At 38.3% G+C, this 12,479-nt stretch overlaps 1 protein-coding gene across 1 annotated transcript in view; it reads left to right on the forward strand.

Moving 5' to 3' along the window:
- Positions 1-12,479, forward strand: part of LOC122806257 (FYVE, RhoGEF and PH domain-containing protein 2-like) — a 773,316-nt gene that overhangs the window by 375,650 nt on the left and 385,187 nt on the right. Inside the window, exon 3 of the mRNA XM_044076527.1 lies at positions 4,312-4,401. Coding sequence (XP_043932462.1) covers positions 4,312-4,401 — 90 coding nt within the window. The remainder of the gene's footprint in view (positions 1-4,311; positions 4,402-12,479) is intronic.

The following is a 12,479-nucleotide window of genomic DNA, read 5'->3' on the forward strand; positions in this document are numbered from 1 at the left end:
GATGCCATTGTGGAGGATGAATGTTTAGGTAATATCATCTGCTGCTTAATATATCACAATTTCTGCTTCTGCACACACCAACAAGGACCAGTCACCCTTTCAAACAACTACTCGCAGTGTGACATTTTGTCTGATCTCCTCTGCAGAACACAGTTATGGTTCCTGAGTGAGAAGTAAAAAGATATAGGTTCACTCTCACCTAACCGCATACCTGTCAAAGTAGCACAAAAACTCAATGATGCAGTGCATATCAGTTTTGCTAAGTGTACTTCAATATTCATCAGGCCATACACTTCTTTAAGTGATTGGCTTTTACTTCTTTCTTTTCATATGGTAATGGGAGACCTCTTGTACAATAATAAAGTATTTTGAAGCATTTGCGTAGCACTTGCTGGAAGACTATAAAGTACATACATTTTGGTTGTGCCTTACTGCCTAGGAAGACAGTAGTTTCTGTTTCATGATAATGTTCATGTAATGTCTGAAAAATATCTGCCAGGATGTGTTTATTTATTTGTTCATTGACTGTTAGCTCAGCAACTGGGATGCTCTAAAATGGGTTCTCTTCATCTATGACCTGAGCTAAAGGGATGTATTGTATATATATATATATATATATATATATATATATATATATATATATATATGTTGTCATCAATCCCCTTTTTTAACGTTTTTGCATGGGGTCAGGGTGTCACATCAATGTGGTTCAATGTGACCAATCACCTAGAGCCAATGTTTTCATTGCCAAGTGGCTAGTCCTGATGCGAATGCAGCTAAACAATTCCAGCATAATACATCAAAATTTACCATAAGTAAATATTCAAGGCAAAACAACAAGGACATCACTTACAGTAAACAAAATCAGTGAGCATTTATTTACACACATACAAGGCAATGGCAGCCATGACAAGCAGCATAATAAGTAAAACAGACCTTATCAAATCATGTGTACCAAACTAAATCAAATTATGTCCTTTCTGAACTACAGACAAAAAGCTGAATAGAAACCATTAGTTATGGTTTTCATTACTGTTTGTTCTGAATATGTCATTTGTATATGTAATACACACACACACACACACACCCACACACACACACACACACACACACACACACACACACACACACACACACACATAGCCTAAAAAACACAACTGTCTGTAGGAGAATGACAGTGAAGAATATAAAAAATGGTAACCATTAACAACATATCTAAATGTGTGTGTGTGTGTGTGTGTGTGTGTGTGTGTGTGTGTGTGTGTGTGTGTGTGTGTGTGTGTGTGTGTGTGTGTGTGTGTGTGTGTGTGTGTGTGTGTATAATATCTATCTCTCTCTCTCTCTATATATATATATATATATATATATATATATACATATATATATATATATATATATATATATATATATACATATATATACATATATATATATATATATGTGTGTGTGTGTGTGTGTGTGTGTGTATTTATTTGTATGTGTGTAATTATGTATATATATATATATATATATATATATATATATATATATATATATATATATATATACAGATATATATAGATATATATTTGTAACCAGGGTAGACATAGCTCAGGTTCAGTTTAGTGTAAAGAATATAAATACAATTACATATATCACAAAGTACAAGCAATAAAAAAATATTTGCATGTGTAAATTAAGGCTGACATTTCAAATTAAGATGTTTAATGTAGCATTATAAAGATAACATTAAACAGTAAAATAAAGCATTTCACGTGCATCACAAATGTAGAGCAGGTTGCTCTAAAATAGTTTGAGAGAAAGCGGGAGAAAAGGTGAATTAAACATGTTACACAAAGGAAAGAAAGGAGACCTAAGGGTAGAAGTTCAGTATAATAGAAGGGGGATAACAAATCTAAGTAGACTTTGCAGAGACTTGTTAATAAATGTATATGATTTGTATAGCCTTACAAAATAGGGCAGTTTATGTAATGTGATTGGATGGGTTATGCAAGCTGTTTGAACTGCAGTTCTTAGCACAGATACATTTAGCCATTTGTGTTGGGTAGGCTACAAGTTTTGATCTACATTTGAGTTAGTCATTGACATCCCTGAAACTTGTGAAACAAAACAGTGGTTTGGCAACAAATGACTGGGGGGTCAGAAGAAGCTGAAACTGAGATGGAAGGAAATAATGCAACAGGTTAGCAGCTTTGTGTATTTGGGAGGTATGGTGGAGAAGAAGGGACTCTATAAGGAAATCAAAGCTAGAATTAGAGGTGATGCAACCAAATGGTACAGACTGACAAAAGTAATGCTTGACAGAAGAATGCTAAAGAAGCTGAGAGGTGAGGCATATAAATCAGTGGTGTGACCAGTGCTTTGGTATGGGACAGAAACCTCAGCAATGAAGGCAAAGCATCTGAGGATGCTTGAGGTAATGGAGATGAAGTTCTTGAGATGGATACTAGTTTGCGCACTGTGGATAGATGAAATAAGGACATCAGAGTAGAAGCACAAGTAGCCATGCGTTTAAAGCAGGTCATAGAGGGCAAATTACACTGGTTCAGTCACATGCACATGAAAGCAGGAGGCAGTATGGTAAAGCAAATTTGGTGAAGACTGGAAGAAGAGGAAACAAGGACATCCAGCAAACAGATGGACGGACTATGTTAAATATGACTTGAGATAGGTGGTCATAATTGCTGAAGAAGATACGAAACTGGAGCTGAATTGAGGGAAGTGGTGACATTTGATGAAACACCCCAACCCCATGTCACATGGGAAAAACAGGTTGATGACGATTCACAGGGTATGATGATGAAGCCCAAGACCAGGTGATTGGTTGATACAGTTTGAAGATAGAAAGGGTAGAAAGGGAGAGACTTTACAAGCTGAAAACTTTAGTGTTATTGATGTGTAGTTTGAAGCTGAGGTTCTGATCATGCCAAATCCCAAGTTATTTAAACAAATACGTTCTTTATAGCAGAAGGACATTATCATGATATATAATTTGCCACTCTGTATGTACTTATGAGTACCAATGATCATCATTTTTGTTTTGGTCATGTTGATGATAAGATTCTTAGCACTAAGACAGCTACAGTTTTCAGATCATCTTCTAACTGACAATGGTTTCAGGATAAGAACTGTCCCTGCAGATGATTGTGTAATCAGCATAAAACAATATGGGCAGTTGGTGGTACTCCAAGTGGAGTCTGTTTATGTATAGTGAAAAGAGTAGGAGAGATAGAACAGATCCTTGGTGCAGCCTTTTTGATAGCATGGCTTGGTTAGCTGCAGAAGGACCAATTCTGACTTTTATTTTTTTAGTTGGAGAGGATGTCTGTGAAACACTGACTGGCCTGCAAGCTGAGACTACTAGCTAAGAGGGAATTTTGTAGCAGCTGGTAGTCAGCTAGGTCCAATACTTTAGTAAGATCATAATGGCAAGAACTTGACTAGAGACACAAGTACCAGCTGTGGGACAAAAACGTAACCGGGAACCTAGGCACCAACTGTGTGACACTAACCTGACTGCACACTTCTCTACTGTCCATATTTTTGCAGAATGTTGAGATTTTGGTTTTATATTTTTGGCCAGTTCCTCATAAAATGTATGGTTTTCTGGCAAATCACCAAGGATTGAAGTCACTAAATAGTGATATAATTTGAGTTACAAACGTTAAATCCTTCAAAAAATCCATGCTAAATAAATCCTGTTATTTTTAGCAACTTTCTAAGTTTATATGAGCAATATTTAAAATCTGTCATATTTTTGGGCCTTTGCGTCCCCCCCCCCCCTCCAATTATTTTAGGCTTTGTCCAGATTTCTTGTTCTAAGAAGTTGAAAGGTATACCTAACTGGGAACCAAGGCACAACTCTGATGACTGAACACCCAGTCACCAACTACAGTGCATACATAATTGAGAGCAAGGCATCAGTTGTATGCCACAAAACTGATGGGTAGCCATGCACCAGCTGTGTTACACAAACATGACTGGAGACACTGACACTAACTGTGTAACAGAAACTTGATTTGGGAGCTAGGTACCAGCTCTGTGCCACAAACCTGACCAGTAACTCAATCACCAGCTGTGCATCACATAGGCTGTCTGTAAAACCCAGGCACCAAATATGTGATACAGACAAGACTAAGGACCCACATACCAGTTATGTGACCCCCAAAATCCCTGCACTGGTTATGTTTTCTAGTTACAAAGCTTGTAAGTGGAGTATTGTTGTAGCACAAATAAAAGATTCATTAGGCAGTCATTACATTATCATAATGGTTAATATATCTCTTTCTGTGTTACTGCTGTCTTCTGTAGGAAACAAATGAAGAAAAGTTGCGCAAAATCATCCAGGAAATGTTGGACACAGAGAAAGCCTATGTGAATCGCCTACATCTCTTGGATCAGGTCAGAACTGCAACCTTTTGCCAAGTAATTCTTCAAATAACCTGCTGAGGCCAGAAATTACTGTCTGCTTACTAATTTGCAAAAAACATGCCATATTTGTGCTACAGTGTTGACTATGAAAAGCATTCAGCAAATGACACTGCATTTGTTTGGAGATTATCTAAATTCACAAGTAGATGAACTACTTCTATTTACTGTAATTAGATTTTCGGCAAAAAGGTACTATATCTCTAGGAAATTGTGATTGAGAGCAGCAAATTAAATAATTCACAAAGCTATTAATGCATGTGTATTCTATAGCTTTATCAGTAAAGCAGCACTCTGCATTTTAAAGCAAGTTCACAAAGGATAATTTCGATAAGTGATAAAAATGACTAAATGTGCCTGGTGGCAACAAAGAAGTGAGAATGGTGCTTTATTACTGTAATGCTGTGTACATATACAGACCACCATGCATCTTACTGTGTTGTATGCAACAGAAATATGGGTAAGTACAGCTGTATAAAATCATTGGTTGTACAGCAGATCACTATGAAGGAAGCCACTTTTGCAGCAATTCCTGATATAATATTGTTTTTATGTACAAAGTACAATGGATTCCAGCAAGACTTCTCCATTACTTATTCCCCTTAAATGACTTTATGCAGATGCCTTTAGATTTAAGCTGTGTTGACTTGGGACTGTATGAGGCCTCCATAAAACCTGTTTAGTCAGGTGCTTCCTTGGTTCTTTTGCATAAAACCCCAGTGTGTTGCTTAACATCATTTATGATAAATGAAGAGCAGTATAGTGCATAACAATTCTCATACTGTAAACCTTAAAATAAATCTATACGTATAAAACGTGTACAAATTATATACATTTAACAAGTCACAGTGCATATTCCAAATCTGGGAGATATGAACATTAAGTGGTGGGGTGCTTTGACTGCCAAAATCTCATCTTTCTCAACAATCAGCTGAGAGAATGAGTAAAATTTTATGGAGAGTTTTTTGGGTGGTAACTATGACATATAGGTAGAATCCCAAGCAATTTTGAAGGTAACCATTTGAAATGTTGGCACCCACTAGACCGAATCCAAAAAACGAGAAGACTGAAAGACTAAAAAAGTGGACTTGTATATAATAAGTCTGAAATGTCCATATGGGGAGTTGCGGGGGGTGCTCCCCAAAAAAGGAAATTTTAAGGAAAAGAGCAATTACTTTTCTATGGGTTTTCAGTCTTTTTTTTCCTGCTTTTTGGCATTCAGTATTTCGAGGGCTGACATTTCAATAGTGAGCCATTCTCAAACTGTGGAAAGCTATATGACTCCTTGCAACAAAGTCTGCTGAAGCCTGCCTTTCTCCTACAGTGGCCATCTTGCTTGTAATGTCTAGTAACTGGGCACACATCTGTCTTTACAACATCTTCTAGAATAAATGAGAGGATATATTCCTGAGGTAAATAATGGAGGTGATAGCAGCCTTTTTAGTGTGTTGCCCTGACCAACCCTTCAAGTGTTTTATTGCACTTGCTATAAGAAAAAGCAATACAGATGACCAGATATTTAAAGTTTCTTTAGTAAAAGATAGTTCTTTCTCCCATTGTATAAAGAAATGCAGAATGAGTCATTGTAACTACCTTGTCTTTTGCAAACAATAAAAGACTGTCTCTGCAAGCATTAACTGTATGCCGCAGATACAATAATTTATTATTATGACTGTTTCTCTCTCTGTAATATTATAATTTTGGAAATGTCTGTATTTTGTATAATGATGGAGCTTTTCTCCCCGGGCCTCCGCTGAAAAAGGACATTGTATCCAGTCGGATTTTTCCCGGTTAACAAATGTAAAATAAAATAAATAAATAAATTCTCACACCATGAAAAAAAGACCGGAAGCTAAAAAGACATGTTTAGAGACCAAGCAAACCTTTCTTCAGGCTTAAAATTGTTTGTTTTCATTGGTACTTTAACATTATGAAAGATTATAATGGAGTTTATACACAAGTCGGACATCCTTCTACCTAAGTTAAAAGTCATTAAGAAGTGTTTCCAATACATAAATGTTAAAACCACCAGTTCTGCTGGTTCAGGTTGCTTTACAGCTAACAAAAAGTTTAGATCGTGTCCTGTTGACAGAGAAGGTTATAAAGGTCTGAAGTGCAAGACGATTCATGTCAACTCACTGATGATAATTTCAGTGAGAACTAATAGTGTAAAGAATTTTCTCTGAAACACATTTTCTATATGAAAGTTTTTTGCAGGGTGGCAAGCTTCCCTGCATCCCGCCATATGGAAGGAGACCCTCACCCCTAATACATATATATATATATATATATATATATACACACACACACACACACACACACACACACACACACACACACACACACACACACACAAAACTGGGGGAAAAATATTCCATGAGTGGTGAAAGTGGTTTTCAGTAATATTGATTCACACTATTGACACTCCTATAACTGGCAATTGTATACCTGTCAGTCTGCTGTGCAAATAAAAACTTTAAGACAACTTTTTAAAAGTACAATCCAAATGCATCCCTGGTTTCCCTGGCAAACAACATGCATAGTATGTTGATATTCCTTAACTGATGACTACAGTAGGTCTGTAAAAGGCTTTAGAGATCAAGTTTGATAGTGACCCAATAGGCTGTTCTTGAGTGCAAAGAGATTTTTTCCACACAGAAATATATGTCTGTCTTGTTTAAGTCAAATCTACTCTTGTATGAGGCATGAAGTCCACTTTATAATTGAGTATATATTTTAATTAAAAGCAGCTTCTCCAGTAGAAAGGTTCAGAGACTTGGATAACACTGACACAACCCCAGCTTAGCTTTATGCAGTGACATGACATGTTTTAATTTCTGTACCACAGCCATCAACATTTGATGCAATGGGACTAGGAGTATAGGGTTTGACTTCAAATACTGATACCAGTTATCACACAAACACAAATGGCTTTAAAGTTATACTGTAAATGTGAGCTGTTGCCTTGGGTAATGGTCATCAACCTGCCATAACCCAAAAGCTATGTACTGCACAGCTACAGATCAGAGTAATGATCACTGGCACCCAAGGATTCATACAGCTCAGCCTCAGCCCAGTGTCCTCCAGTTGAGTCAGGCAGTGCTACCAGAGCATCCTCCCAAAAGGGGATAGTTGTGTCCATTGGGTTTACCTGGTCAAAAATTAGGTCATATAAAATAAACAACAACAAAAAAATAACATTTACCACATTGTGCAGTACAAACTAACAAGATGCTGGTTATTCAGAAACTCAGTGACACAGTTGCACAACTCAAAAAGCATGATATGCAGTACATGCTAATGAGTGCATGATGACATGGAGATGAACTCCAAATGAATGAGCCACATGGTGTACACAAATGGGAACTCCAAATAGCAGACTGACTTAGAAAGTTAAAAAAGAGCCACACTGCACCATCTTGCATACCCATTTTACACACTGAGTTTTGTGATATTTGCGAGGAGAGACTATGCTTGCAGTAGTAGCAGCTGTAGCACAACAGCATGTGTTAACAGGCACCCTCAGAACTAGTGCCTGCAGTGTTGTGTGTTGCTTCTATCCATGCTAATGGATGAGGTAGGAACAGCTGCTTACATGCCACTACCTCACTGGCCAGCAGGTTGTATACCATTGCCATGTGGACAAGGTGACTGTACAGGACCTTTTCAAATTTTGCACCTAACTAGAAGGGGGAATACATGGGATGCCAGCACCTGTGGATACTAAAGTATTTATAGCCTTAAACATGTTAATTACAGGAACCTTTCAGTGATGTACTGGGGACACTTTAGGGATGTCAGAGGCCTTAGTCCTGCAAATCCTAAGCCAGGTCCTTAACAAATGCCACAGTATGTGGAGGAGCATATCTGGCATGCCAAGACTGCAAAGCAGAGAAACACCTCCATCAAGGGCACCTTATGTCCTTGACCATTTTCCTGAAGTCCTGGGAGCATCTGAAAGAATGCACATTGCTATCAGGGCTCCACTTGGTCAAGGGGGAGTGAAATATATTGAAAGGAAGAATTTCCACTCCTTTAACTGCCAGCTAGTCTGTAATGCAATTTATAATGTGAGTGTGCACTATCTGAGCAGGTCTCATGATTCTCGCATCAGTTGCAGGTCCAACCTATATCATATGTTCCTGTGAGGGAATTTCCAACAGTGTTATCTAGCTGGAAGGTGCACCCACAAGCCAGACAGGACTGTACATAAAGGTACCATGCAAGCAGGCAGCAAATCACATATTATATGTTGGTTGTAAATTGCAGGCAATGCCAGATATGATGAGAAGCCTTCATTGATGACTCCCATCCACAACCATCAGGCCACACCAAAAATGGTATATAATTCAGCAAATATTAAAACATATATTATAGTGGATTGGGTGTCTACCCTACTCAAGGGACAGATACGTTGGTTAGCTAAGTCTGAGGAGGGCACTGTAATACAGTCCTGAGATCTGCAGCAAGAGTGTTGTTGAGTGTGTGGTGCTACACAACATGGTATTGCATAAACATTTGGAGTGGCAGGGTAACATCTTGGCAGGACATTCCATACTGTTTGTTCCAGCATTGAGAGGGCAAGGAAAAATAGATCTATATCTACATCTATTTCTATCGTTTTCCATGCAGACTTCAATCTCTGTAAGGGAATACCTCAGGACTATGGGTCTCATGGCATCTATGAATCTCATGATAGCCCAGGCAAGGCTCCACATGAGAAAGATACAATGGTATCTGAAGTCTGTTTGGACCCAGCACCAACATCCTTTGCCTTTTCAAATTCCATAGCTTGGGTTTGTCAGAGGAGAAGTTACTTAATGGAGCTAGCAAATATTTTTAAATTCAGGTCTCCCCTTCTCCCTCCCTGTTCCAAAGCAGTCAGTCATCACAGACACCTTGGACTTTAGTTGGGGAGCAGTTTCAGGAGGGATAAAAGTGCAAGGTGCGGGAGACATTTAGAGCAGATGCAAGCACATAAATATAAAATAAATGCTTGCCCTGATCAAGGCATTCAACACTCTAATTCATATTTGGTCCCCAGGAACTCCTCAAGTTGTTTCAGACATACCACAGTCATAATACATCAACAAGCATGGGGGAAACCAGGTTGTACTTCCTTAGCAGACTAGCCATGTTAGCTTGGGATATAGATTCACAGCATAGTCTCACCTTACAGGCATTCTTCATTCCATCACAACAATATTGTGTGGCATACAAGCTGAGCAGGACAGGGGAGACCCTCATGTATGCACACCTCTCATCTCTCCAGATTTTTACCTCATGCCCAGATTTTTGCCTCATATTTGTGGTCTTTTCCTTATAAAATTTGTGGTTTTCTGGCAAATCCTTGAAAACTGAAGTCACTAAATAATGACACACATTTGAATTTCAGAATTTATAGCCTTCAGAAAATGCATGCCAACATAAATTCTATTATTCTACCAAAGTTCTAAATTTATAAGAGCGATATTTAAAATCTGTTCCAATTTTTGGGCCATTGTCCCTTCATTATTTTAGACTTTTTCCAGATTTCTTGCACTAAGAGGTTGAAAGGTATGCATGTATACCTCCTCTCTGAATAATCATCTGGCAGGATTCTGCTCCAGGACTCCATGCAAGAAGGCCTGGAAGACAGATGGCTTTTCTTTTCCTTGAACAAGAAGGTACCTGTGTGATTTTCCTTCCTTTACACTGATATCTAGGGTATTCTGAAGATTCAAAAGAAATTCCCCAAGATCATTGTGGTGACTCCCTTTCTGTCCCAGGCAACAGAGGTTCTCCTTTTGTCTTTCTTTTTTTTTGGAAATGGCCAGGGACAATTTTTACAAGCTTCCTTACAGAATGGATCTACATGCACAAAACTGGGGTGTTTCATACACCCTGACCCCAGTCATCTTCAGCTCACTTCCTGGATGATAAAGTCTTTGTTCCTTTTAAGCATCTGTTTACTGAGTATGTGCATCAGGTAGTAATGGAGGCAGGAAAGGCTACTACTCGAAAATCATATATTAGCAAATTGAAAAAATTATCTAATTGGTGCCAGCATCACAACCAGTACCCTTTCAGAGGATTTGTTATCTGGTTTTACAATATTTTTCTGAGTTATTCTATTTATTTTTATTTTATTTATTATTTGTTTACAGGGAAAGCCGACTTGGAACAAAACCAATTTTCAGTGGAGGCCCAGGGAGAAATGCTCCAGCCACATGTCTTTGTGATGTGGGAGGAAACCAGTGCACCCAGAGGAAACCCACACGAATGCAGTGAGGACATGCAGACTCCACACAGAAGGCACCCCAGCCAAGAATCGAACTGGAGAACCTCTTGCTGTGAGGAGACAATGCTACCGCTGTAGCACTGCGCCATCAATGGCTCCATCCACGGCCTTTCTTACTCCTCCATCAGGGCTCATTTACTGGCCAGTTCAGCATGTCTACCAATGGCTCCTCCTCTTTTGTGGCATTCTCATGTCAAAATGTTTTTGAAAGGGGCTTTGCTTAAGAGGCCTCCAAGAAAATGGGGACCCCTTCTTGGGATCTTAATTTTGTGTTGCAGAAACTAACACTTACTCCATTTGATCCAGCTAATCTTGCTGACTTGAGGCTCTTGACATGGAAAGCAGTTTTTCTGATTGCTTTTACCTCTGCAAGAAGAACATCTGAGTTGCAAGCTCTTATGGTGAGTTCCATAGAGGCCATGTTTCTTTGACAACTAATCTTTATTTAATGACTGAAGTAGTATCTGAGTTTACTTTAAGCCAAATGATCCATTCCACTGTTTTCTGTACTGATTCTAAAAATGAGGGAGAAAGGATACTCTGTACTTTAGGCATTCAACTCTAGTACTATATTGACAAAACAGCAGTTTTCAGATCTTCGGATCTGTTGTTTTTTTCTTATGAAGGTAACTATTTCTAAATGGTTGTCTAAGACTATTGCTTTTTGTTATATGCACCACAACAAATCTATTCTAGGTAGGGTCAAGGCCCACTATACCAGGGCATTTGCTTCATCTCTTGCTTTTTAGAAAGGGTTTGATTCCAGAAGTATTCTAGAAGCAGCAACCTGGTCCTCTTTATATACTTTTACAAGGCATTACAAGCTTTATTCCTTCCTTAGGTCTAGATCAGGTTTTGTCGGGGCCATTCTCCAGGGGCTCCAGGACCCTTCACCTTCTATCTCCCAAAATCTAAGCTATGGTAATCTACTCGTGTAGCTTAGGCTACTGTAGCAGTGATCAATATTAAGAACATAGTACAGCTGTGTAAGTAAACTTACCATAAGCCTAAATGTTCAAATGATAAATATAGCAGTACGACTGCCTCCACCCCCTTGTTTTTTGGTGTCCAGGGTGTTAACTTAAGTTTTATGTTGTTCCTATCACTGTCCTTTTCAGGGCTCAGCCTTCTTCTCTCTGTTATCTTGAAAGCTCTGAAGGGCTTGGCACCCAAACTTTTCTTTTTAATCAGCTCAGCTCAAGATGACTAATGGTTTGGGCAAATGGAAGGTGCCCTGATGCTTTGGAATTTGAACAGCTGTTGTATCCTATGCAGGATATAGCCCATATAGCTTAGGCTACTGCAGCAATGATCATTCAAGCACCTACTGTTATGGTAAATGTACTTATACAACTGTACTGTGTCCAATGCAAGAATGTTAAATGATCAAATGAGTTCACTAATATTACTATTGAAAAGATTTTGCAATTAAATCAGTAAAAGTATTCTATCGAGACAGAAATACAATAGAAACAAAACATTTATGATGGAAAGCAAACACAAGTAAGCTATACAATATCAGACATGCCAGACAACAGCAGTTTAAGAAGGTAGCCTTCAAATTTTAACCTACAGTGATTCAAAGCTTAGACTTTTCTAGAAAGCTATTAAAACTGAGAGCAGAATCTGAAATGAAGCTGTCAAAAGAAATAGAATGTGGAAGCTTTATTCAGTAGTGTCAATAAATTAAACAAAAGAGAAAGTATATGTTCTGTGACAGTTTAAAATAACAGAGATAGTTACTGCAATCAAGCAATTCTGATTTACTTAA

The sequence above is a fragment of the Protopterus annectens genome, chromosome 7.part0 (assembly GCF_019279795.1).
Source record: "Protopterus annectens isolate FY-2018-M chromosome 7.part0, PAN1.0, whole genome shotgun sequence".
NCBI lineage: Eukaryota > Metazoa > Chordata > Ceratodontiformes > Protopteridae > Protopterus > Protopterus annectens.